The 27,914-nt window shown below is 44.8% G+C and overlaps 1 protein-coding gene across 8 annotated transcripts; it reads right to left on the minus strand.

The window, feature by feature from the left end:
* Window positions 1–26: 26 nt before the first annotated feature.
* tp63 (tumor protein p63) lies at window positions 27–27,476 on the minus strand. 8 transcript variants are annotated; one of them, XM_076726618.1, is made up of 13 exons: window positions 27,397–27,476; window positions 27,178–27,307; window positions 15,274–15,531; window positions 7,899–8,085; window positions 7,697–7,812; window positions 6,803–6,912; window positions 6,574–6,710; window positions 6,271–6,353; window positions 6,046–6,170; window positions 3,519–3,664; window positions 3,017–3,182; window positions 1,534–1,627; window positions 27–1,435 (listed from the first exon to the last, which is right to left on the minus strand). In XM_076726618.1, the coding sequence occupies exons 1-13, from the start codon at window positions 27,474–27,476 to the stop codon at window positions 1,139–1,141; spliced, it is 1,929 nt and encodes a 642-aa protein (XP_076582733.1). In that variant the 3' UTR covers window positions 27–1,138. The 8 variants fall into 8 exon arrangements, with proteins under 8 accessions (XP_076582733.1, XP_076582734.1, XP_076582728.1 ...); XM_076726619.1 differs by having other exon boundaries at window positions 29–1,435; window positions 3,017–3,164; window positions 6,586–6,710; XM_076726613.1 differs by lacking the exons at window positions 27,178–27,307; window positions 27,397–27,476 and adding an exon at window positions 20,660–20,809 and having other exon boundaries at window positions 29–1,435.
* Window positions 27,477–27,914: the final 438 nt, after the last annotated feature.

Below are 27,914 nucleotides of genomic sequence, written 5' to 3' on the forward strand. Positions count from 1 at the left end.
ATACCCTCGTTATATTGCAACATATTTACAACACATTGTACAAAAATATGAAAATGCAGATGTTTCTGCTTTCTAACAATATAGTGAGTGAGTGTGGGCTGCGGGCGACTGTAGGTACACACATACTGGATGCGCTCGTCAATACAAACAGTGTTCTTACTGGAGAAGCTACCAGTCAATATTCACATCAGTATACTTAGTTCCACCATGAAAACATGCATTTTATCTAGGGAGCCTTTCAAAAGAAACAACAACAACAAAAAAAAAAACTATACAAATTTATATACATTTACATGATAAGCTCTGGCCAGTTATGAAATGAAATAAACCTCTACCAAAACATGGTTCATGAATAAAAAAAACACTCGTGCTAAGCATCCAGCAAGAGCAGAAGCCTGCTCTTAAAAGGCAATCAACCACTTTTACACAGCGGTAAAATCAACAAGAGCCACAGACAAAAGGACATCAGTCATAGTATTCTGAACACTGGGTCAGGAGCATTAGGCCTATATGTGGCTACATCAAATGAACGACCGTCCGTCACTGAAACACACGTACTTCACAACCTCACACAAACTCGCCATAAAAAAAAAAATAATGAAAAATATAGAAAGTTCAGCAGAAATTGCCCATCAATTAACATAATACTTCTGACAGGAAATGTTTGAAATGTATACAATCAACGCTGACTTCTGCACCATGAGAACCAGTGTACTCGACTAGCTTGCACAACCAAAATGGTGAAAACGTATAAATCCATTACAAATTGAAATACACTGTTGCTATGGCCCATAGCACAAACAGAAGCCCTACTAAGCCCTCTAATGAAAATGGTCTCCGGTCATGGCTTAAACATGGGAATGAATCATGAACACTTAAAGCTCAAAGCCATCTTGATATCCTCAGCATTTCTTAAGTGCTCTCAAGAAATATGAACATAAAATCCACCTTTGCTCGACGCCGTGAGCCTCAGCTCGGCAAACACCACAAAACAATGAAAATAAGTGCAGTTCTATTTGAATATGTATTTTGCTCGCAGTAGTATTGGCACTAACACCATGTTATCAGTGAAATGTTCCATCAGCAGGCGTGAAATGACAAACGGGAACATCGCGGGGGGGGGGGGGCGGCGCTCGTCTCACTCGCCCTCCTCTTTGATGCGCTGCTGTTTGTTGCGGCGAGAATCCAGGTCGAAGGAGAAGTCAGACCACTCGTCGCGCGGCGGGAAGGAGATGGTCTGGCGCAGGGTGAAGCGTACGGCGTCGATGACGCGCTCGCCGCGGGCCTCTGAGGAGCCCACGCTGACGGTGGACGCCCCGCTGGTGGTGCGCACTATGTGGGGGGGTGGGGAAAAATCCATGGCCTGTCGGTGCTCCATGATGCCCTTCCAGATGATGTGCTGGAACTCGGCGGGGATCTTCAGCCTGGACAGGTCCTAATGGTCATTACACAGGGGAGCGTTAGTATGCGCAGGCCGAGCCACTCTTCTCTCTAACCCATCAAATGACTCGTGTTGGATAGGCAAGGGCTCACCTCCATGTTATAGTTCTCAATCTGGTAGATGTTGGTTAGGCCTTGTGCTGTGAAGTAGTCCAAGCAGCCTGCGCAGCCCAGCCGTAAGAGGAAGCTGTGGAGGGAACACAGGAGGGGCTTGAGACGGACGTCCAGGGGTCAGTGCTCACACAGCGTCCTTCACACTCTGTCACATCGTGCAATTTTCAACTTCTTCCCATTAGCAACACTGTTTTTTTAATGCCCCCCCTTTTTTATATAGGATGTATGTATATACAGTTAATTTTTTAAATTTATATTTATATTTTATTCCCTTCTGTGTCTCCTTCTATATTCCTGATACTACTGCTGCTGCCTGGACACCCTCATTTAATAAAGTCTTATCTTATCTTAAGTGTCCGCACACACCAACACATTCTGCTCGAGACTCTTTCAGATCTGCTGTAATCTGGTTTCATCCTTTGGGAATGTTAAGATGAATTTACTTATTTTAAAACTATTATGGGATGAGGGTGTGTTGGTGTTCATGACGATAAAGAAAACGTGTTTCAGCGCTGAAGGTCTGCAGGTTTTCAAAGTGTTTACGAGGCAGAATTTAGATTTTATTTGAGGCAAATGTAAAACACTTTCTTTTTAGTACAATTTAATTCATATTCAGTCCAGTGTGAGGGCTCCAGTGACATCTAGTGGTGACGCTGCAGACTGCAACCATCTGCCCCCCACCCCCTCCCCTCTGCTCGCTGCTGAGAGATGCCGGTTTACTGTGGAGTCAGTGTTTGGTTTGTGCTCTGGGTGATTCTCTAACTGAAGATTTTATTCCAGTTCTGCTAAAAACTCTGTGCACACTGGACCTTTAACAGCTTCACGACGTCCTGTAACTTTTCAGTAGAAACCTGAAGGTGAAAAGCTGAATTTGCCCCCAGTTTTATGCTCTCGTCGTGTTTTTTATTTACTGTGCAACATTTTCATTGCTCATATCTTCATCAGGCACAAAACACTAACACACATTATACACACACACACGTAAATACAACAGGTGACAAAAGCAAAATTTCAGTTTTTCATGTATCTTTATTTCCTTCCTTTCCTATTTCCTCTTTTCTCTTCCTTTATTTTTTATTTCCAATGATTGATTATGGATCATTACTTTGTTTTCTGAGGATGTCTGAGCTGCAGCTGATGGCTGCAGATTACCGTCCCTTCACACACAGTCTGTGTCTACACTGTGCTGTTTTGTGCCTGATGAAGACCTGATGGACGTGTTTTGTCTCAGTGTCTCCTGTTTGGTCCAGCGCCTGCCGAGGAGGTTGTGTTAAGAGCTTTATTCATCCAACATCTGGAGCTAACCTCATGCTAATTTCTCACATGGAGACGAAGGGAACACGTTCGATCACATTTTCTATTGTATCAGTGTTTTTAAAAAGTGCTGTGTGGAGTCATTTTGACAGGTGACAGAGTGAACTCTGGGAGAAAACATGTGTCCCTCGGTGGATCGGTGAGGTACCTGGAGATGCTGCTGTCCATTGGGTATGGAGGAGGGGGGGTACAGTGGGAGGAAGGCACCAGGGGTAGCTGTGGCTGCAGTGCGTGTGTGGGGCTCAGTGAACTCATGTCAGCGTTCATGGGGATGTGAGTGCCCATCATAGGAGACACTGCAGAGACAAAAGGAGCTACTGTGAGCTTTATCTTACTGCTCTGGGATTTAGAGATTACGTAACGTCAGCTGAAACACATGAGGGGGTGGGGTATGGGGGGTGGGGGGCATGCAGAGGTTACTCTCAACATGATACATGATGCATCCTAACAGGTCCTGCGGGGGAGTCTCACAGGGATCACATTCTTTTAGAGGAGGAAGCTTTGCGGGGAGGGGGGCAGAGAGGCGTTCAGGTCCCCTCCTGCCTGCCCTGACATGCTGTCTAAGTCTACAATGAGCCCAGGAGGGACGGGTGGGGATGGGGGGGCACGACCTGAGACAGACAGGAAGAGAAGCAGAGGGGCACACTTACTGTCAGTCAGGCCTCCAGACATGCTGGATGGGGTGAGTGTGTTACGCTGCTGGGGGTTCATGAGCTGGCTGACAGACGGCAGCTTGTTGACTTTCCCGTGAGTTGGGGAGCAGGAACCGTACGAGGGCTGAGACGGCACTGAAGTCCTGCGGCGGGAGAGAGGAGGTTACAGGCCGTTACCGTCAGCAGAGTTAATGACACACGACTGGTCAGTACTGTCCTTCAGTGGAAACAATGATAACCGCTGCAAGCAAACATGACTGATAACAGCAGGCCGGATTATTACAGCGATTAACTTTAATTCTGGGGCACGCGGGGAGGGTCTCCTCATACTGACCACATGTTTCAATAATGGAAGAGCAGAGCAGGAAAAGAAAAGGACGGAGTTCAAGCGGGAAAAGCCGTTTATTATGTTGTGACAGATAAAAGTGCAGCAGCCACAAAGAGAGCAATCTGTTTCAAACAGAGTGGTCACAGTTCAAATGTGCTCCGAACATCCCAGAGTGAACATCTGCAGCTCAAACAAACACGCTAACTGTCCTGCAGTGACTTTACAAAACATGACCAGCATTCGCAAAAACATCGCAATAATAAAGTCTCTCCCCCCAAAAAACCCCACGACATAGACAGTGTGAGTCCAGCTCTCATGATGATGCAAAGGCAATGAGCTCTGCAGGTCAAGTACGATAGAAAAACAGACATTTACGCTTGGTTCCTGTCCAACTTCGGCCAGGCTGAACGTTCACAAACAGAATCGAAATGAAACGGAGGATTCATCACGACAGGAAACTCTGTAAAATGTTCTTTTATGGATAAAAAATAAAAGCATGCAATTCAGTCTACACATCATAATCTATGAGTTCCACGTCAAGAGTGGACAAACAAAGTCCGGCGTGTCGGACTGCAGCCTGTGTGACACACTGACACTGTCTCTGAGGAGATAGTCCACGACGGCGCAGCAGCAACACATGTTCAAAAGTCCTCAGTGCAGAATCCCAGGAAAAGGCAGAAAGGGAGGAGAAAATCAAAGTTGATAAAAAGGAGACAGAGAGGAGGTCCGTGTGACTTGGAGGAGGAGGAGGAATGTGGGGCAGAGTCTCAGGAGGAGCTGCAGCGCCGCCTCTGCTCTCCTGCAGGTTCCACGAGGTGGCTACCAAGACGGGTTTTTATCAGACTGCAGGGAGGAACCAGAAAGAAGAGAGAGAGCAGAAATAAGGGCTCGCAGACAGGAGGAAGAGGAGAAGAGTGACCCCAGAAAAGTTCAAAACCAGAGAGAACTGCACAAAGTTTGAGAGGCAAACAGCGTCAAACCACATGGACGTGCGGCACTAACCACAGCGTCCAGAAGATGGCACTCTACCAACACAGATGACGGCGCCGTGTGTCGAAGGTGTGAGGAAAGAAAAAGGCCTGAAACATTTGCTGCTGACAGAACCTTTTATTTCAAAGGCTGTGACGGAAACATCGGACGAGTTGTGAATTACAGAGGAGAGTTAAGAAAAAACATGCACAGAAAGCAAACAGAGGAGAGAAATACGTCTTTCTAACATTCAGACTAAAAGAAAAGTAGGAATTTAGGATCTAAAATGTTCAGAAAACCCTCTAAAACCTGAAATGCATCACGGCTTTGAACGCCTGACAGCGACAGAAAGCCGACAACAAACAGGAATAAAGTAAAAACCAGCAAATGCAAGCACTATCTCACTGTGAGGCTGTCTGCCAGTCTCTTAATGGGAAACTATAACATAAGCAATAATTATCATCATAGGGCTGTCAAACTATCATTTACACCCATCTCCTCTTTTCCATAGCTTATAGTGAAATGGGCGTGGACGAGGAAAAGTGTGTGTGAACATGTGCGTCTGAGACAGTTTTAATTATGCTCAGGCGAATAGATGAGGCTAAGGCACGGATTTTGTTGGGTGCTGTTGTGCAAAAACCTGGCAAAGCACCCAAAGGCGTTACCACCAATCTTTGGAAGCTTCTCCTTAACAAAGCACAGCCAGGTACATTTGTCACGATTCATCAGCTTTGGCTCGTGTCCCATGAGAGAGCAGAGGAGGAAAAAAAACAACAGCTCTGCTTGATGCAAGGTTCACCCTCCAAGCACGGAGCCAGTTCCAGGTAAACTCTCAGCTGCTGGGAAACGCTGGATAACAGCCCTTTTACAGCAATTACGATCAACTTTTACTTGATAGCTGCGATGCTTTAGTGGCAGCGATGAATCAAGAAATCTCATGCGGAGCCTTTATCAGTGCAATCTGCTGCTGCAGCAACAAGTCGGTTAAATCAGTGCAGAGTTCAAAACAAAAGCAATTTCATCCAAAAAAAAAAAAAAAAAAGGCTCTGAGCAAGCAAACGAGCGGCTGTGAGGACGAGCTGGAGGGCGCGAAGCTAAAAAACAGCACAAGGAAACGGGTGCGCTTGAATGTGAGGGTGAACCTGTGCACGTGATGCAGGACTGCCTTTCAGAACGAGCCTGAGAAATGACTTGATTACTTCAGTATGAGAGCGAACAGGTACTCACTGCTTCTGAAGGAGATTCTGCTGCTGCTGCCTGTACGACTCTATAGTGTGCTGCGGCAGAAACTGCATGAGTTCCAGAGACTCTTTGATTTTTACCAAAATCTCATAAATTTCACGGCCTTTGATCTATAAGAGACAGAAAGAAAAGGGGACGGTGGTCAGTGAGCAGCTCAGACTCAGAACAACGTTTTAAAGCAAATCCCTGGAACAGCAAAGAGGCACTTACAGGCAAACAAAAAACCTCCTCGTCCGTGGATCTTCTCTTCTTGATGGTGGACATCTGGATGCCATGGGAGACTTGGCGGAAGGCTGCAGAGAGGAGAGAAAAGCTTGAGCATCGTGGTCATCGTGCTAACAGTTAGCCTAAGGCAGAGCAGGAGGGGGAAACAAGCGAGGGAAAGAGTGAGAGCGTAGCGGCATTCTGAGCGCCGGGTGTTAGCGAGCGCAGCGGTTCAGGGTCCTCGACACTGGCAGCACGTCAGGTCAGACCAAAGCCTGTCAGCCCACCACCGGCCCCAGCCCTACTTACGGCGCTTCGTACCCTCACTGCTCTTTGTGGCGTCCGTTACGTGCTGCTTCCGGATGCTGTCCTCGTCCGCCTTCCGGTCGCGGCCCGGGCAGGCGCAGATCCTGGCCTCGAAGCACCGGCGGCCTAGTACCTGACCACTGGGAGAAGACAGGGACACAGCGGGTCAGAAACACGCCACCGCTGAACCGCAGGAAGACAGGAAGTCACTGAGGGGGGCGGGGGCTCTTACTCTCTGGTTTCCAGGGTCACGATGATGAGGATCGGGCGTCTGTTCATTCCACCCACGCAGCTCGAGTTGCACATGAAGTTGTACAAAATTGTGGTAAATTCTGTGCCCACCTGAGAAAACAGAGCGACACGGGCGGTGAGCGATTTCACTCAGTAAACACAAACAGGAAACTGGAGAATGAATTTCCACGCACAGCCTCACAGGTTAAACCTGCGCTCAAAAACAGCCGGTCACTGTTAACATCTACTGATCCACTTAAATATTTATGAAACGACGCTGCTTTATTTTAGCTTTGGAAGTGACGTCAGATGCAGCCTGACGAGGGTTTTTGGAACATTTAGCACAGCGAGAAACTCGCCTCTACACACTGAGGAACACAGCTTTTCTTAATCTATTTCAGGGTTAACTTGAGTTACACTTCAGAGAAGAGGAAGAATGTTTGTGGATACGAGGACACACGTCTGCACTCTGTTAGTAACCTGGTTAAACATATCTCACTTTGCTTTGAGAGTGGACGGTCTATTAAAGTCAGGTACAACTGCACAATCGATTCAAGTCAACATTTAGACCTTAAACATCATCTACTGGGGAGTGTGAGACAGATTCATCAACCCGATTCAGGTGTGTTTGCTAATTAATTCAATGATTCTTTTGCTGGCACTGCATCAGGGACCTTCCTGTAACTGTCAAAGCTGTCAAACGACGCCCTTTGAAAGAGTCAACACTTTGAAGAGACACCTGAACTAAAGAATGAAATGAGAGCAGCTAATGCAACCTGGCTTTTAATGAAATATCGTACGCCGTCATGACCTACAGAGGCCATGTGGGCGCCTGTATTAAGCTGAAGCAACAGTTGAGGATGTGAGGGCTAGGACTCGATGACGGACAGCTCACCTGAGGAGGTTCATAGGGAACTAATACGCTCTGTCTTCCAGTGATGGTGTCCTCCACGTACTGGGCGTGGTTGTTTCCCTCCACGCGGATCAGGTGGCTCGGAGGAGCGATCTGACCTGGAGGCGGCACAAGTCTCGTCATTAATTGTCGACAGAAAAGGCTCATTGCCGGGTTTGTTTTTCCACTGACTCAAAGAACTGACCGTCATTGAACTCGCGGCTGAGCTCGTGGTTCGGGCAGCGCTTCACCACTTCGGTCACGTGTTCGGCTTTCTTGTAAACAGGCATGGCTCTGACGACGGCCCCCTGCGGCGGGGTGGTCAGGACTTTGATCTGGATGGGACACGTCTTGGCAATCTGGCAGTATAACTTCTTCAGGTCTGTTGAGTACTGGAAGAGAGACGAGGAAACAGATTACATGAAACTGCAGAGAAATGAATGAAGAAACAACCATTTTCAGGGAAAAGTTCATAAGCAAAATGTGTTTTTTGCCTAAATCTTAAAAGCACAGATCGAGCTGAGGAACACCTGTTGACTGGACTCTGCACTTCTGGTTTCCCCCGAAGCAAAAAGGGTTAAAGACAAGACTGTGATTATGACCTACTTAAATAAACACACACACAAGTTCTGGTGTCACGGGTGTGTGTTGGGCAACCTTAAAGATGTCTTACAGAGAGCCTCTGGGACTTCCGAGGAGCGCCATAAAATGGACCCCTCCAGCAGCAATTAAACTGGGCCTGGCTTTCATCTTCAGGGAGGAGTCTTCTGCTAAAGTATCTGATGGCCGCTCATCATAGAGAACGAGGCTTCTGAAGCGGCTGGCGAGCCAACGTTACTCAAGGTGGAGTGCAGTTTTCCTCGTGGGGTTGGATGAAAATGACTCAGTTTTTAGGAGCTAAAGAAGATTCATCTCTGACTGGTGCCAAAATGTGATGGCAGCTCACGCAAACTGGCTAACATTCAAGTTTTGTGAGCCAGGAGTCATGAAAAATGAATGTACCTTGATCCCTGGCACTGTTAGAATTGATAGCCAGTAAGCCATCAGAAAGGCTGAATTGTTACTAATGGGCATAACCCAACTGTGTAAACAAACCATTCAAATCACTGCTGTGTAAGCACAGCTCTAAATCCTCGATGTGCAGGAGACGCTGGGTGGAGGGTGGAGGGGAAAAATTCCCTGTCAGGTTCATTTCTGAGTGAAGAAAAGTGAGCACTGTGAAAACCGCTTGGGGCTGCGTTGGAGAACAACGCAACATTAAATTCCACCTCTATTAAGTGCGGTTCCAAAGAAAGGGAGCTCATCCCAGTACCCATCTGTGCTGACTTTAAATATTACACAAGCTTGGCACGGACATTTTCTGCTCTGCTCCCCAGGCACAACCTTTCCTTTCATCAGGGCGAACCCAAAACAGTACCTCTCGTTCCCATAGTCGCGCTCTAACACATCACTGCTGTGCGTTTCAACAGAGATGGGATCCACTAATAAAGGCGAGTTAATAATAACCCAAATTCTCAGCTATGCTCCTTTCCTCAAGTGACCTCATTATAAACTGTACATGCACAGGATGAACTGACACAGCACTACAGACTGCTGCTAATACTCACTGCTGGAAAGTCTTAAAGAAGGCAGCGAGGTTATAAAAATAAAATCAGTGTCAAGTGTCTGATTTGCATGAATGCATCGAGTTAGCATGATATGGTGACAGATGAGCACAATTCAGGCTCTGGGACGTGTACGTCAACACAACGACTGAGCGGACTTCCTTCAAATCAAAGCAGCTTTCCAAAAAAAAGAAGATGAATGGCTGAAGTTGTCCCCTCACCACTAACCCGATACTCCCTGCACGCCTCCGTCACTCAGCTAAATGAGGTGGAGAAGCCAAGCAGAGAGACCAGGGAAAGAGCAAAAGAGAAAGAGAGAGCGGCGGATTAAGAGGCAAAGAGAAAGAGAGAGATGTGCTGCGTGAGGGGTCAGAGCGGACTGTTTGGAATAATTGCAGGGAGCTGGTTTGTGTAGCTGAAGGCGAAAACAGCACAACTCCGACCACTAAGATCTAATCAAAGACGTAAGACGCAGAAAACCAAAGTTTGTTTAGATCATATCCTACCGTCTCTCTCACACACACACACACACACACACACACACACGAACCATCCCTGCCCTGAAGCTACAAACTTTAAGCACACAACTATGTGCTGCTGGTGCTGTTTGCTCAGCAGTGAGAGCTGGAGCTGCTGCTGATGGCTGAAAGCAGCGCCCGGCTAAAGCTAACACTGTTGAGGGCGGAGGACAGCCGGTTGACTGATGGGATTCAGTGGCTCACACAGGGTGCGGTGCTCAGGTGTTAACATGTAATTATGAGCCTTTCATTGGTCACAGTGTGCATTGCGCAGCCAAGGAACACAGAGCGCACAAAGCAGAGCCGCTTAATCACAATCATTTGAAAGAAAACTTTTCTAACTGTTTGCTAGAACCACAGGTGAAACGTTTGCTTTCAACTGGCCCATGTGGCCGTGAGACGGAGGGAAATAATGAACGACCCGCAGTGGCTGTGTGCACAAACACAACCGACCCTGACTGCAGCTGTACGCCGCCGCCGGACAAATCAAACGACGCTCGTCGACTCCGCCGCAGCTCATAAGCTGGTGTAATAATGAAAAAATGTTCTTCTGATGATCTGACTGCATGCAACATACAATTTGTCCTGATGCTTGTACAGTGCTGCATGTGTGCAATTACTTTCCAACACATGCAGCACTTGAACACACAAACACACACTTCCCGTTGAGCGCAGGTTGAGGCAGGCCCACAGCTGTAGCGTTCTTTTCTCCCTGACAGGCGCTGCGGGCGCATGCAGAAGTCAAGTCCTGACAAACATCAGGCCTTAAACAAGCACTGTTTGGCGCCTCTGGTCTTGTCTTCTTCATACCTGACATGTCATGTCATGCCTAAAGCTTCTCCCAAACCCGTTTAATTCAATAATGCAGTTTTTTTTCCACTCTCCTCTTTTCCCTGAAACAGAAGTAAAACACCTGTGTCTTGGAAAAAAAAAATGAACGTGGGGTAAAATGTAAAGATTTACAGGAGAACGACCTTCCTTTACACTTCGTTCTTAGAAAGAAGAAGAGTGCTTTGTTGGAGTCATCAGCACCACACAATCTCAGCGATGACATCTGTCCCGAGGCAAACCTGTACACTGACGTGTGGCGTCATGTTTATGGAGCCAGCGCTGACAGAGTCCAATACGCGTCTGTCACTCCCGGGATTAGCGGATCGAACCCTTGTCTTCACCAGCAAACGACTACAGCTACAACTGAGGTCACTGCATTTGAAACTGACGATAAAAGGTGGGGACGTATGAAGGAAGAACATTTTTCCATCTGCTCTTTTTCTTTTTAAATCGCTCAAATAATTTTTAAAACCTGCGTCTGCCTTCAAGGAAGTATTAAAGCTGCAACCGTGTTTGTGTTGCTCTAAAGTTCAGTCATCACACAACGGTGGTTTTTGTGTTGAGAGATCCCAGAATCTCAGCGAGGATTTGGTTGGTTCTGATCGTCGTCTCCTGATGACAGACTAATATCTTTCTTTGTATTTATACAACGACAGCATGATCCTGTTTTCTGTTGAGGGAACTCACTGCTGCAGGAATCTGCTCAGGGTTGTTAGGGGTAAAAAAAAAAAAAAAAGTCTTGTAATCTAAACTGTAAGAGAATGGGCTTTTCCACACCGATTATGGAGAAATCCCATAGCCCATATCATAAAAAACCTTTTCAACTCTGCCTTTTTAAAATTTCCCCTCCACCTTTTCCCATCTGTAGCTTTTAGGGCTTGTCTCTCTGTGACGGGCGAGTCGTGACAAGCTTCTTGACACAAACAAGTCTCAGCCCCATCTCGTGAGGCGTGGGACGGGCCCGCAGATGTTCCAGGGGCAAGCTGTGTCTTGCTGCCTTTCGCTAGAACACTCTTCTCTTTGAGCATTCAAGAGCTCTCCTCCTCCTCCTCCTCCTCCTCCTCCTCCGGCGCAATGTGAGATGCAACCATCAAGCTTAACTCTCTCAAAAGACAGAGCCCACTCCAAGAGCACAGGGTTCAGGAAAGAGGCACACAGTATTTACACAAGTATTATCTACAGGCCCTCAATCCATTACTGTAATCCCCCCAGCTCTAAAGCGTCCCAGTGATAGCCCAAACCATGACATTCTTCTTCTTTGACGACTATATGTGGTGGCAGGTAATACGCATGGCAAACACAACCAATCTTCGGCCTCACAATAGTGGCATCAGTCGCCAACAATGGCTGCCTCGTTTGCGACACTACATTAATTTGGGAAAGCAAAGGAGGTGAAATAACTTTAACTCGTGTTTTCACCTGGCCAAGAGTTTTTTTGTCTGCCTAAATGATAAAAAGGGAGCACCATGGAGACTGCAGGAGTGCCAACAAGGAAACTGTGTGGGAGCAGTTCTGGGAAATGTTGACGTGTTGCACCTCTGCATGTGTGTGTGTCACAGTCATCCTAGACAGGAAGAGGTTAAGGTGTGGGTTAGGGATTAGGTGTGTCTCCATAAGAACAGTCATCAAAAAGCACAGTACACAGTCCACTAAGTCCCGTGGAAGATCCCGCAGGCCTTCAAAAAGGGGGCATTAGCAGATCTGTGCAGAGAGCAAAGCTGCGGTGGTGACATCTTTAGTGGCTCTCTGCCATCAGTCCGTCAGTCCAGCAGTTGAGCTATTGGGCTGAGATTATGTGAGCTTTGTGAAAGATCTCCTGAGATCAGGTGATGGAGCCTCCTTCGGGATGGGAACCAACGCTATAATCACAATTCTTTAGAATTCGGTTGACTGCTGCTGTAGACCACGAGGCACAATGACCCTGTCTGTGAGCCGCGATGGAAGATCAGCACAACAAAACAACGTTCAGGAGGCTGAACTGTGATAAATACCCTTCGGTTGGATTAAGCGACTGCTTTTTGCAGCTACGTAAGGCATCTTTAGTGAATGACGTTTAACCTGGTCATTAAATGGGAAAACAACTCGCAGACTGTATTAATGTTCTTTCAGTGTCGTTATATGAACGTTTGTACACTGGAGAGATAGAAAACAGTAAACAAAGGGTCTGAGGTGTGTCTGTAGCTCAGCATTAACAGATCAGATCAGATCTGAATGAACTCCATCATCGCGCAGGGATAATCAGCAACATCTGGATGAGTTAACAAAGTCATGAATGCTGGACGCAGGTCTGGAAAGGACCGCTTCCTTCATCACAGTTAGCAGATTTTTTTCATTCTTATTTTTATTTTATTGCTGTCTTTTTCAGCTCTCGTTGTTTCTCATCTTTAGAGATATATTCAGCAGTCCTGAAGACTGATTCTGTTTGATTACTTCACTAGATTTTACACAGAGAAACATTAAGTATGTAAAACCTCCTGCGCTTTCTTTTTTTTTTAGGTAATTATTACATAAAGCAGTAAATGTAGCCCAGGCGTCAGGGAGAGATCAGCACTCTACTCATTGCAGTTATAATAAGTAACAGTCCCATTTCCACCTTAAGTCAGACCAATCAAACCAGTGTTGCATCATGTGTTATGACTGTGGGACACACAGTCGGTTGCACTACATGTGTCTCTGGTGGGGATGTGTCCTAAACCAGTGCGGCTCAGGCTGCGGGGCGTGCCGCTCACAAACCACACTCTTAACCTCCTCACAGTTGCACAGCAGACAAACACTTTTGTTTTTGGACTGTGAAAATGAGAGGGATGAGTGAGGCAGCCAGTGTGGGAATTGGGTAAATGTCACAGTCCCACACTCGGCGTGGCCAAGGAATCAGGCGAGAGCGCCGAGCACTCCCTGAGTTCAGCCTGTTTACTTGGAAGGCACAGTGCATTAAATTCACCGCATTAAGCTCAGCAGGTTTTACAACAGTCCCTTTGGACAAATCTGATTGGGACGACTGTTATTGTTATTTAACGTACACTAATGATAGACCTTTTCAACTACCATTGCCATTGGAAATGTCTCCAAATATTTTTTTGCAATGAGGGTCCATTATGTAAATCGTAAACATGTCGCACACAGCCAAAGAAGGACGCCATGTAAGTGTGACATCCTGCTTATCAGCCAGGGACCCTCCAAAAACACCAGGACAAAACCTCTGTCTGAGGGTGACACCTCTGTCACCGACGATGTCCGCTAGGGTGCATTCATACGCTGAACTTGTGTGGCTGTGACAGTGTTGACACACAGCAGACACATAAACAACTGAGCAGGTGGGGCTCTGATGCAACAGCTGTCCCTCAGCCCTGTCATGCATAATGACAGAGCAGGAGGAGCTGGTTGTGTAGGTTTACGGAGCATCACATGGTGACATCTAGCTGCACAGGACTTCACCACACCTGGACCAACTGTTGAGCCTGTTTACCTCTGTCATCAACAAAGTGCCAGTGAACTTTGCCTAAGTTGTGAATAAAGCTGAGCTTGGATGTGGCGAGAACATGATCACCGGGAGCGAAGTAAGGTTCATGTGACAGTCTCTAATAGTGACAGCCTCGCTGTGAGATCATCCTCTTCAGCTTTCCATCAACTGAAGCGTAATGTCTCAGCCTTGACGAGAAAATGCCTGAGGATTAGTCATGAAGCTATACATCTCATGTGAAATTCTTCCTTGCCAGATGTGGTTGTGCAACACAGGACTTTCAAATAATGTGCACCTAAATCTGCCTGGAGCGCAGATCGTCAGATAAGGAGTTCATGGCTAGAAGCGTCACTAACCTCTGCTCTGACAAATCACTGCCTCACACGATGACCTGTTACGATGACAGCTGGTGCATAAATGTGTCTCTGTGGGTCCATATATATGACACATATAAAACTCTATGAATCTACATGAAAAACTCACATTTCAGACATATGCCAAAGGTTTGACTTGGGTCTCCTGCTGTAGGTCACCCTGTCTTTCTCCCCTGCCCTTCCTGCCTGTCTCTGTCCAGCTACCACTATCCAATAAAGCAGACATGCCAAAGAATAATCTTTCCTTAAAGGTTTGTCACCCAGTATGAAACAGTCAGTCACCAAAGACAGAAAATATGAGGTCTGTGCACTGTGATTACCAACTTACCTGGCTCTGAGTCGTCTTACAGGAGCATGACAGTGTGCCACTGGATAAGACTTGTGCTTCCTTTTTTGAATCTTGGTTAAATTAATAGTTTGACATGTACACTTCTTTACTAAGAGTGAGATGAGAAGACTGATAATTCTCTCGTGTGTGTACATGTTGATTTATCTCTTTAAAACGTGTTAACTCTTTACTGTCCAGTGCAGCAAAAGATACCCTTTCATATCAGAAGTATGTGCAGAAAACCCCTGGAACAGATTTCAGTTTTTCAGGAAGACCGGCGAGAAAAACCCTCCGTCAAAAAACCCACTGGATTAAAGATGATAGTGTTACAAAGGTTAGCTAGGAGCAGAGACGGGACTTTGGCTCTCTGTGTGTGACGCAATGCAAGATTTTTTAGAAAATACTGCTCGACTATGAGCGACAATCACACTTCAAGGAGTCTACTCAGATGAATAAGTGTCTTACCGTCCAGGTGGCAGACTTTGCTGTACTAGACTGCTGGAAAGACACATCAAAGGTGTGGGGCCCTGCATAATCTGTGTTGGATGGGATGGCCGGTGAGGGAGAAAGGGCGTCGAAAGTTGAGCTGGGCTGAGCGTAGGGTGAGGGGGCTGTCACGTTGTTCTGTGCGTGGTCGTTGTTGTAGGGGCTGGTGGAGGTCGAGCCGTCGTTCTGAATGTTCTGATCCATGCTGTTCAGGAGCCCCAGGTTTGTGTACTGCGACTGGAGACAAAATAAAGGGGATGGGGGAGAGGGGAGCAAGGACAGAGGAATGTTTTCAGTCATTATGGAAGAATCCCAGCGTGCTTCAAAGTGACAGACAGGAAGCAGAACCTTAAACATGCAAACAGACACACTGCTTTGTGAGAGAGTGAATAGCAAGGGTTTTCTGAGGCCTGTTTGATATGAAAACATGATAAAATCTTGCTGAACATACATTCAGATAAATTGATGACCGAACTTTAAAAAAAGAAGTATGTTCTAGGTTTTCAGTTAAAAATTGCTGCCATGAGTCCTGGAAGTGTGTTTAAAATGAATTTCTAACAGGAAAACCTGAAACTAATCACAGAATACTCCATGTCAAATGAGGACTGGAGGTGGTGAAGACACTTGAAGGAAGCAGGAAGTGGAGATCTTGTCTCCCCCCCCCCCAAAAAAAAGGGTCCATGGTTTAGCAGTAACATAAACCATCTTTCCTTGTGTTGTGTTTATGGTCGGGCTCCTTCCTGAACCAATGTGTTAACGCTCCTGAGATCAGTGGCCTCAGAAGTGGCACACAGAAAATCTCATTTTATAATTCAATCACTCAAATTATCAGTCGAGCTTCAGGATCAGCGTCGGGCTACAAACTCGACTACCTCGTCTTCTGATCCCTTTTCAGCAGCCACAAGTATTCAGACGGGAGGAATGGAATTAAAATATCTGCCTTTAAACTGGATGGAGAATACACCTGGGTCTGAGCCAGCCCCTTCTTGCTTGCTCCGCTTGCCATTCACCCCATTCCTTTCCATTTATAAATGGCACATTCCTGGACGAGGTGCCATGGCTCTCGCTCTTTAGACAGCCATTAATCTCTCCAGGGCCTCTTGTTTATTTCAAGCACGGCTGACCACAGCTGTCCGGCTCACACCCATTGCACTGCCAGGTGTTAGTGGTGTGCCAGATGACCAACAAAACACAGACTAGGTGAGCTATATAACTATTAAGCACGGTGGTGACATATGAAGCAATGTTGCTTCTTTATTACACACAGATCCATCCACACACACACACACACACACACACACACACACACACACACACACACACACACGAACACACACACGAACACACACACACACACACACACTGGCGCAGACAGACTCACACAGTCAGACAGACACACCTGAGAGAGGTCATCTGAGTCAACCTCAGTGTACTTGTGCAACAGCGCCACAGGGTAGCTCGCAGTTTGGATGAGGGTCACCGTGTGCGGCGCAAGGCTGCTTAACCCCCCGGAAACAATGACACCAGGGCTTATAAGAGCTTGTCCTGAGAACAATCACGCTGGGCATGCAGGTGTTAGGAGACAAGTGTTTTGTGAATGGAACACACACACACACACACACACACACACACACACACACACACACACACACACACACACACACACACACACACACAGAGGGAAAGAAAGGACACTCCACTCTGGTGCAGACCCTCCAGCCTTCAGCAGAGTGAGGCTTCCCCAAACACACACTCCCTTACAATGGGCTAATTACACACATGTATTGTAGAGGTTTAAGTCATTTGGCTGAAGAGCAGCCCTGTGCATCTGATCTCAGGGAGGAAAAATGGGCAAGGTTCAAACTGGTGTGACTAAAAATAACAGTTATTCATGAACTTCTATTCATTTGCTTTAACCTCCGTGAAGGAAAGAAGGGACCATTCCCTGCTTTGCATGTGGACTAACAGGGTGACACAACTTCCTGTTTAGATGGTGTTTTCCCGTATATGCAGAGTCAGCGATCACGACATCAGAGGGGTTTCTTTTGAACTGTGGTGCAATTCACGGCAGTGGCACTGAGGCGCTCATCCGTTCAGAGATGACACAGCCTCCCCGGTACCTGATGCTGACGGCTGCAGAGGCGGATGTGACAGGCACCAATTATCAATGTCAAATTATTATTCCGAAGAAAAGGTTGATGTTGGCCAGAGACCAAATGCAGATAAAAGCAGAATGCCTGACATAGAATACTTAACATTAAATACAGGGTGCTGGATAATGCTCCTCGTGCTCTAAATGAATATCAGGATCAAAGATGAAGATAAAGCCATAATTGACCAGATAGTGAGGCCCAGCAGTAGAGCCTCACCTAAACTCACCATGTTTTAATGTTTAATTGACTGGAAGTGGGATATCAGCGTTTAAGAAAGGCTCTGCGAGGGAGTTTCAGGCCTTCCTTTCATCAGATCTTATTCCACTATAATACAGCAACCATTTAATAACTACTTTAGCTGCTCTTAAAAATTCCTTCTGTTTATAGCCGACGCTGTGTTTAGGCCTTTGGGATGTCAGGCTGCTAAGCAGGAACACGGTAAATCAGCAGGCTTGACATCCCAAACAGCCTCTAATAAAGTTTTTTGAAAGGCTCTGCTGTCTGTTTCAGGCCTTCAAGCTCATTTCTTTGTGTGAGATAAATGCTGGGGTAAGCATTACAGGCCAACAGGAAAATTAGACTGTTGACCTTCAGAGTAATGGCCTGTTGATTACAATGTAGGAATCTGAATTATCCAGAACACATAATTAAAGACTTTTGAAATACATGTCGGCACTAATGCAGAAGTTATAGCCAATGCCAACACGGTGACATTTGGTATGTCATACTGACACATTCATATTACTGTTTGTGTTGTAGTTACTGCCAGACCAATGGGCAAATGAAGATATCTTAGTAGGTTTAACAAAGATGATTATGCTCATATATCATTATAATCATGGTGGTTTCTGCAGCAGTGAGATCCTGTTGGAACATGAATGTCTGCGAGGTCTCTGTCAGTTCAGAGGTTATGACTGCTTTCTGATTAATATCTTACTTTGAGTGTCACAAGGTGCAAAGATTTAGTGATTTCTGTTAAAACTGTGCAAGAATAACGTCTAATAGTAGACTCAGAATTGGCTTAACTGATCAAGTATAAGGAATCTGACTTGGGTTTTTCATTGCATTCAATTTACTTACACAGGAATAGACACCCAGCAAAGAACGAGGACAACAAAAGAGGAAAAAATAAAGAAGAATGTAAAAATTAAATTATATATATATTTCTCCAGCTATCACTATCTTAGTCAAGTGTTCTGCAGTTGTAAAAAATACAAATAGTTCAAATAAATTAATATTGAAGTAAACATACACGATTCTGTCCTACTCCAAATATAACAGTCCCTCCATGAACACCACGAACGCCACACTGTACCATAAACTACAGATTCATAATTTATGACATACATAGAGAAATTCCCCTGTTTCTGTGACCGTTAGATGGTCACAAAGTGTAAGTGCTGATGAAGCCAGGGCTTGTGCGACCAACAGATGACAGGAACCGGAGCAGACCTGGCCCGAGGGGGGAATAGCTCCCATTCCAGGCTCTCTGGTGACCTGGTCCATGCACCTTGGGCCAGCATGTAAGAGCTTCTAGGGGACTGTGATGAGTGACCACAGGGGATGGAGGCATTAAAGGCTCAACAGGGTTGGGGGTTGAGGTGGGGCTGGGTGGGGGTCTATCTACACCTTATACCTGCTGGGGTGGGCAGAGCAGGTGATTGTATCTACGTCAACACACCATTAAAGCAATTACGATCCTGGACTAAACAGCAACGCCTGGCCAGCCACATTATAATGGCTGCAGCGGCTCCCAGGAGACTGGGGACGGGGGAACCCGATACCTCACACACTGCAGGGATTGAGCTGGACACCACTTAAAGACCCCCTGCTCAACAACTTAAAAGACAGTGACCTGACACACCTGCTATCTGCAACCTGCAATCTGAGAGTCAGTCACCGCTCACTTGCTCTGCCTTTGGTTTGGATGCAGGATTTGGTTGTTAAAAACACGACGAGAGAAGGACAACACAGAAGTTCGCAAAAGCAGGGAATGACAGAGTAAAATAAGAGAACAGAACAGAAACTACCAAATCTGAAAGTAAAGCATGTATTTCATTTAGATTAAACTTACCGACAAACGACAGTTTCATTTTTGTTTTTTAACAAACAATTCTATTGTGACATACTGAAAGTCTGGCAGGGCCATTTTTCTGCTTCCCACTGAGCCATTATGGTTCAACTGAACTGATGCAACATCACACAATTCCCCTGATCAGAAAGCCATGTTGTCTGATTTAAAAAAAGAAGCTGAAAGTAACTTCAGTTTTAACTTCTTTTCATATTTAATTTACTTTAACACATGATTTCAGCGTTTACATCAAGCTCTGCAAAGGCAGATGCATTAATGATGAGGCCTCCACTTTCAAAGGGACAAATGGGAAAAGAAACTCACTTTTTTTTTTCAAACTATGAAACTTAATGCAGATTGATGCATTAAAAACTTTTTTTTGCCATTTTTGGTTTGTTCTGTCTGTGAAAGAATAAAGGAACGTTCACGGTCGACATCAGGAATCTTGGAGAAGACGCTCGCTTCCTCCTCATCCTACACAAATCCTCTAAATTTCTAATCAAATACAGAACAAAATAAAACCAAAATCGTTTCTAATCATTAAAATAAACTCTGTTATGGTGTTTTTTATTTACTTTCTCATTCTTTATATTTTCCTGAGCTTTTCCATGAAAGGAACAGAAAATCCAAACCCTCCAAATCCTTTTGGAAGTCACATTTTCTAACACGTAAAACAATCAGTCAAAGTAAATCACATCCACTGACTAAATCAACGGCCAGCCAGGTAGCAGCCATTTCACATGAAGGACACGCAGCATTCAAAGAGATTCTCTGGCTGTTTACATTCCCCCACTCTCTGCCACATGCACACAGATGTGCACGCCAACACACACATACTGTCAAATGCAAAAAAGAAATGCCCGCGTTAAGTCTTTCTCAGTGTTCGTTACATGATTTGAACAGGCCATTTACATTTTTATTTACTTAATCAGCATTAAACGTCTGTGTTACACTGAAAAGAATCCGTTAACAAATGATGAATCCAAGATTTTGGATAATTTGGAGGACTGACACAAGTCCCGAAATACAAGGCCTTTTACTCTTATGTGATATTTCATTAAGTCCGTGGAGCTCTGGGGGACCAACCGAAGGAATGGGCGCGATGGAAGACGGCCCATCACCAGTTCCTCCGATGTCTTACCTCAGTGTAAGATGTGGTGGTCCCCGTCTCCAGGTACAACATGTTGGCGCTGAGATTGAGCAGAGCTGCTGCTGTTTGCTCCACTGGCTCCAGGATTCCACTAATCTCTTTTCCTCACTCTAAAGGAGTGATGTGGACTGCAGATGCAAAGTGGACGAGCAGAAGCTTCTATAGGAATCTATGGGAAGGTCATATATACCGGGAAGAGAGGGGAGGGGTCTAAGGACAACCTGTCCAATACCTGAGTCCACACCCATCTCCAGAAGAAGCGCCGTCTCCTTATCCTTCCTTTGAGGCTCTGCAGGCCTCCTCAAAGCAGTTAGTTAAGGAGCGAATTACTATTTAGTCTTGGGAGCAGCGTTTAATATCAGCCTCAACAAAAAGTAGAGACGCTTTCATCATATGCTTGCATTTTATTTTTTATTTTTTAAATTTTCCTTACCTTTCCTAAAAGTACAAAATAAGACAATCCAGAATAAGCAGCTAAAAATACCAAAAAAAAAAAAAAAATTAAAAAAAAAATTAAATACTTTTCACTCAGGAATGTTTTTATCTTAACTACACTCCTCTTCTATCATTTCTGCCCGTACAGTAAGAAGTCATTTAAAGTAAGCCTTTCAATGCACTTCTGAGTTCATCCACATGGGAAAAGATGTAAGAAAAAAATCCTAATGAACAAATAAATGTGAATGATAATAGGAAAGACTAACAAATACACAAATAAAGAGAAAACTCCATCAGGCCAGAAAGCCTCAGAGTGAGAAGTGCCGTCTGAGGTTGGGAGAGTACACCTACACCTAGTTAGCATAAGAATTGCTCCCAGCTGCATCCCCTTAGCTATTCCAATGCAGAGACCCCAGAAACACAATGTGACTCCTGTAGATTGCTTGTATCTATCAGAGATGACTGATGTAGATCTGTTTTGGAAACATGCATGTGGCTCAGGTACTGTAATGGCGCTAACACTGACCAGCTAGCTCTCTAGAAATGTGACCGTTCCAATAAAACGGCCCCAGTGGAGTTTCTATGGAAAATCTGACAAATTAATTTTATTCTGTTGTAGCTTACAGCAGACACAAAAACTTTAAATGGCCGGAGCTATTAAGTCTCCTAGAGCCACAGAGATATTTGCTGAACAAGCAAAAAAATCACATGTGTAGGTTTGTACTTTCATCCTTTCAAAGTTGTCAGAATTTCAATCATCTACTGTCAGAGAAATGTGGAGTGGAGTCATACTGCACATGTGCACGTGAGTGGATAGTGATGACAAATGGGAGACTGCTCAGTGGGGTGCAAATCACTTCTATTACTACAGAGCCACGGGGCCAAAACACTTGCCCTGTGGTCAGAATGATTTGAAAGCTGTCTGAAAACTTTAACACAACTATGACCTGAAGTCAGCGTCTCCAATCACCAGCCACACCCTGCTCAGCCCCCCGGGGCAATGGGCCTACAGGTCAGCCTGTCACAAAGGCAAATCAACACTTTAAAGGGCCCAATTCAATGGCCTCCCGAGGGAGCCAGGCGTCAGTGAAGACCCAGCCAAAGCTTCTGAGCGTGATAATTAGTTTAGCTAAACAAACTTCTAATTATTTTAAAACAACATTGGCATCTGAAAAGAAGTTAGAGCGCTCAGTGTTAGGGTGAGGCTGTACTAAAATACAGAACAGCAGCTGCGTTCAAGCAGGACGGGGCAAACTCAGAATACTGACTTTATGATGCAGCAGAGTTTCCATTATCGTTTTTTACCGAGAAAATCTGTTTGAATCAGACATATCCAAATCTCTCCAGTCATAACGTCTGGTGATAATAACTCTGATATCTGAGAGTCTGTTTTCCATTCAGTTGCACTGTGGTCCCACTGTGCTCTGCTGGCTGCACCAGATGCTGTGGACCAGTTAGGAAGCTACAAGAGCACAACTGCCTCTGTGTGCTCCTTTTACATGCACTCAGTCTATTGACAGACTAATTTCATTGGGAAAACAATGTATAAGCAAGAATAGCCTACTTTCCAGTAAAAAATGTACTATGAATCTAGATGCCTTGATGATAGCATTCTTTATGCAAGCTGCCTATCAATTGTTTCTAAGTGGAATAAACACACAGGTAATATTTGGCTGGAATTTCTCCCTTTTGTGCAGGACATGTGGACAAGCACCAATTTCTGAGGACAGAAAAACAGAAAGCCTGCAGCTGAGATTCAGGCCGAGAGCTTGTAAATCAACTCATATCTTAAACTCTGATAACTATCCTGTAATGTAAATACTTCTAACATGTTGCATGTTTGTGGCACAAAACGTTCTCTGCAGACTACAGATTATAATTTACAAGCTTAAAAAGCAGTTCACGGGCAGCACACTGTCTGCCCATCATAAACTCAGAGTGCAGTCACTTCTCTGTTAACTACATTACCTCAGGTGGTGAGAAAGGAGGAAGAGTGAGACCAGGCAGCAGCTAAAGATCTGCAGATCCAGGGGCTCAGACAAAAGAGGCTTTACTAAAGTTTTTCCCCTTTAAAGTGCCTGTTCCTTAAATCAGCTAGATTAGTTTAGTATCAAGTGTCAGGCTGCAGTGGCCACGAAGGCACAGACACCTGACCTGAAAACAGTGCAAGCTCCCATCCACAATGACAGACGCAAGAGAGAGAGAGCATCACTTGGGTGGCAATTCCTAAAACCCTCACAATTGACTGCCACCAAATCCTGAAATGCTCCAGTTTAAAAGACATTTAAGCTTGAGCTGTTTTTCGTTAAAATCATTTATCTGCTGGACAAACTCATTTCAAAAGCTTCCAAAAACACTGTAAAGGGGACAGTTTGTAATTAGACCGCAGCACAGACGGGTTATTTTGGTGACCAATCAGCACAGTGAGCTGTGTATGTTAAATAAACATAAGTATCAGGACAAATGTAAACTCAAGGTGCTCCACAACAGCCCAGTTTACCTCCAACATGACAAAAAAGTCCAATAGATGTTTTTACTTCTCTGTAGCTGAGAACAGAATTCAGTTCCACACTTTTAGAGGAAAACGCTGTAATACAACAACACAAAATCACTATCCACCAAGGAAATGCACTGATAACCGCAGACTTGATAACAGTACCATAAACGAGTACTTTATTTCATACAAACACTGCTATCATCCATTTAATGACTCAATGACCACTCTAAACTTCTTAGGAATGGAGGGAAGTTACTCTGCGCTTTAACAACAGGAACATCCTTCTAGTTGGTTTCTAGGCATTCAAAAACTTCAACAGTGGTACTTTCCTGGTACTATCAGGTTGGAGACTGAAGTACTGAGCAAAGCTGACCGGTAAACACAGGCCACAAGATGCATACAACACATGCACATGTTGTTCAGACTGCTGCAAAGCACTGGCTGCAGATGTTTTCTCTACGACTCTGAAAACTGAGTAAATAAAGAGACGCTCTATTTTGCTGTTAGTTTTTCACCACTACTTTAGAAACAGGTGTTTTCAATCTCTTTGCACATCCGCTTTCCAAACGCCCGTCACACCACGGTGCATTTCTAAGACCTCTGTGCTGCTGTTGTCATCTAAAACAAAGATGTTGCTTTTCAATCTGTTATTGGTCTAATATGCGTAATCACTACAGTTCCTCCTTCCTGCCTTTTTGGGGGAAAAAAAAACAAAAACTATTCTACAACTTTTTTTTCCCCAACTGAAAACTCAGTCTGGTTTAACTCTCATGCATGTTGGAAAGTACTGAATTAAAATCTGATATTTTAAAAAAAATCTATATGGATAACTGGTGTTTATGGGATTACTGCTGAAGGATTTATTCCTGCACTCTCTCTCAAAGGGTGTGACCTGCAAGTTTTCGGTTGAAGCTGGCATGATATAATACTGCTGCATAAAGGTAGAGTTAAGCCTGGTCTAAGCTGTAGGACCCATGTCAGAAAATGTAAAAGTGGTAGTGATAAGGGTAATAGGGGCTCATGTGGTATCATCCCCACATCCACAGCCAGACAAGGTTTCATACTGACTCACTGACTCAACAGTTATTCAAGTGGACCGTGGCAAGCATTCGTTCCTTGGTGCTACGCCTTAAAAAACACTTCTTAATGTGCTGGAGGCAAACTGGTGGAGCATGAAAAAAAATAAAAGAAGAGCTTATTATCGTTGGGTGTTTAATGCAGAGGCTTACTTTGGATTTAATACAATAAGAGTCCCTACTAAGTAATCCAAGTTAAGCTTGAAGTTACTCTTGTTACTCAACTTAAAAAAAAAAAGAAATAGAACATTAGTGTAGTAGGTTGGGAGGTACAGCTACCAACAGCGTCTGCGTATTCAGACAAAGGGCAAGATGGACTTACTGTTAATATACCTTTGTCAGGTAAGGTGGATGTAATGACTCATAAAGACAGCTTTGTCAATGACAAAGAAGACACATCCGATACTGACATGATAACGGAAATGATTGCGCCACATTTGGCAGCTTCTTTTCAGATGACGGCATTACCATCAAATAAATTCTGTGGAACTCAGAAAACAGAAAACGCATCGGCTGCTTAAACACTGAACTAGGACGCAACAGCAGTCACACACATGAGAAACCCGAAGGTGTGGTGAAAAAAGTACGAATCCAAACACAAACATGTAATTAGATCTCAGAGAAGTTGAGTGTCGATTGAGCTACTCTGCTGTAAACTAGTTCAAACTCTTATCCTGTGTCTGAAAAGGACCTCTGTGCCTCAGCTCAGCACTGCGTCTTCCACGCACAGCTGATCAGAGCTTTATCTGGGTGTAAAATCAGCTGTTTGGGGTAGGATATAGCGTTTCTCCTGCCACTATTTCTGCTACATTCCATCATGTTATTCTACCCTCTGCTTGCTCCTCTCCTCCCCCCACCTTTGCATAGAGAAGACACGTACTGATAGATGAGAGCTGGGACCTCTGCAAGAGAGGCAGGTGCTGCGTTAAATTGTTGCCCCGCAGCTACAGAAAAAAAATCCAGAAGAAAAAGGAATTTCAGATTAAACATAAACCCTACACAATACAAATAAGTCCCCCAGGGCACTAAACAGTGAGCTGCATTCTAATGACTCATGAAAGAGGCACACCTCCACACGGGTGGAGGAGGGGGAGGGTGGTTTTGCCCACCACCCCTTTCCATCAAAACAGACACTTGACTGATTGGGGCTTGGTGATTGGCAAGCCGCCACGGCAGCGGGCTCTCAGCCCCACGCGGATGGTGGCCGAGTTGCTGGCGTGCCAATCACTGCACCACGCCCCTCTTTGGTGTAGAGGAAAGTGGGTGGTGGGGGTGGGGCCATTAATCACCAGTTCAAGAGAGCACAGGCCCCCTTGGGGGATGTGCAGGGTAACATTACTCAGCTCCTTGAACACAATTTTTATTTGCTATTTTTTTTCCACCCTGGCTGGACAACAGCATTCCTACACAGGGAGGGGAACATGCACATCATCTCTCAGTAGCAGAACAGGCAAAGATGTGTCCCTGTCTACAGCTCCAACAGGAGGGTTCATACAGTGCATCCATCGAATCCCAAAAGGTTTTTATCACAGCGCTTTACTTGACTACTCTATAATATGAATGTCTGTTTTGTGTTATCACAGGAAGCTCATAATCTTGCTTCATGCTTCAGCTCATTCTGATCACAAAAAAAAAAAAAACACTACCTAAAGCACATCATCAGGCATGTGACTGTCTAAATGCACATTCTACCACCGACCGCCTCTGAGGGCCACGCAGGTCAAGCACAACTAAATGAGATAATATCACCTTACAGACAACATCTCAAGACAAAAACAGATGAAGCAGCGTTGCTCACTGGCTGCTGAACTGCTCTGCACCACAGTCTCACAACAGTCCAGGGGAAATTCCACCAGCAATACGAAAATTGAAAGTATACTTTATATTGTACAACCTAAGGAATTTACCACTGGAAGTCCCTTTAACTCAGAATGAAAGTAACCTCAGACGGCCCATGTATTTATCAGCCACAACTAAGTGCACAAATAATAAACTTAAAAATCATGTACAATTTCACACTACTAAATGTTACACCACCTTGTTTTTGGTGAATTAGAGGGAAATAGCAGCATTCTGCATGGCTTTAAGACATCATTTGTGTGTTTTTGAATAAATGTTTCAGAGAGTATATTACTTGGTCTCACAGGGCATAAAACTGACATCTACACTGCTCATGTGAGGTTACTGACTCAGCACAAAATGAGCTGGAAATTAATAATGCCAGCGCCATAAAGGTCACTGCTTAAACTTTATTATTCCATAAAAAACATACACCACTCAGTTTCATTAAAAAATTATAGTTTTAGGTAAATAGTAATGATTACTGGTTGATTAGCATATTACATGCAGAACTCAATGGGGTCATATAATCACAAGTACGTCATGAAATTTTGAATACATTTATTTTTTTATATGTGCTCATGCGGGGTCTGAGGCAGCAGGGAGTGCAAGTGACAAACTATACAAAGCATTTTCCTTGAACAGCAAACCTACGTACTTACAGTAAGCGTCTCATCCGGTTCATGCATGGTTATGCAGTCCATACTGATCTGAATGGTGTTTCCTGCAGACCCATCTGTTGGACCATCTGTGAAGTTCAGCTCAATGGGCTGGACTGAATGAATGGCAGATCTGAAACACAAGGGACGGCTCATGCTGAGTTTATTGTTGCATTTCAAGCACATTGATTTTTTTCCTTTTTTTTTGTAGTATTCACTTACTGGTCCAGCATATCAAACAGTTGGTTAAATACATCTTGGCTGAAGGAGTCAGTTGTCTGTGCTGACTGATTCTGGGACATGGTGGTGAGGAATGAGCTCTCTCTCCAGGACAAACGAGACGAAGGGTCCCTGAGTCTGCACGGAGACAACAGCAACCACTATGATATTCATTTTACTGCTCATATTCCACATAAGCAATATGTATTTTACTGTTGCCATTTTTGAAAAAGGCACAGCTATTTTAATAAGCAGTTTTAAAAGTTGCAATGTCAGCAAACATTCAACATAGGTGTTGATGCACAAGGCTGAGATTTGGCCACCCAGCCAGTGAGGAAAAGAGGAGGAGGAGGAGTCCTGCTGGCAGCCATTCATGAAGGGCGCTTCCATTGTGAAGAAGTCAGCCTGCATAATACTGAATATTTGTACTACACATAATGGTGATTATGCACCATTCAGACAGAGGCACTTTGACCTGCTCCCCTGAAACATTACACCTGCTTCAGAGCTCAGGCTGCCAT

Source organism: Chaetodon auriga, chromosome 3 (assembly GCF_051107435.1).
Source record: "Chaetodon auriga isolate fChaAug3 chromosome 3, fChaAug3.hap1, whole genome shotgun sequence".
NCBI lineage: Eukaryota > Metazoa > Chordata > Actinopteri > Chaetodontiformes > Chaetodontidae > Chaetodon > Chaetodon auriga.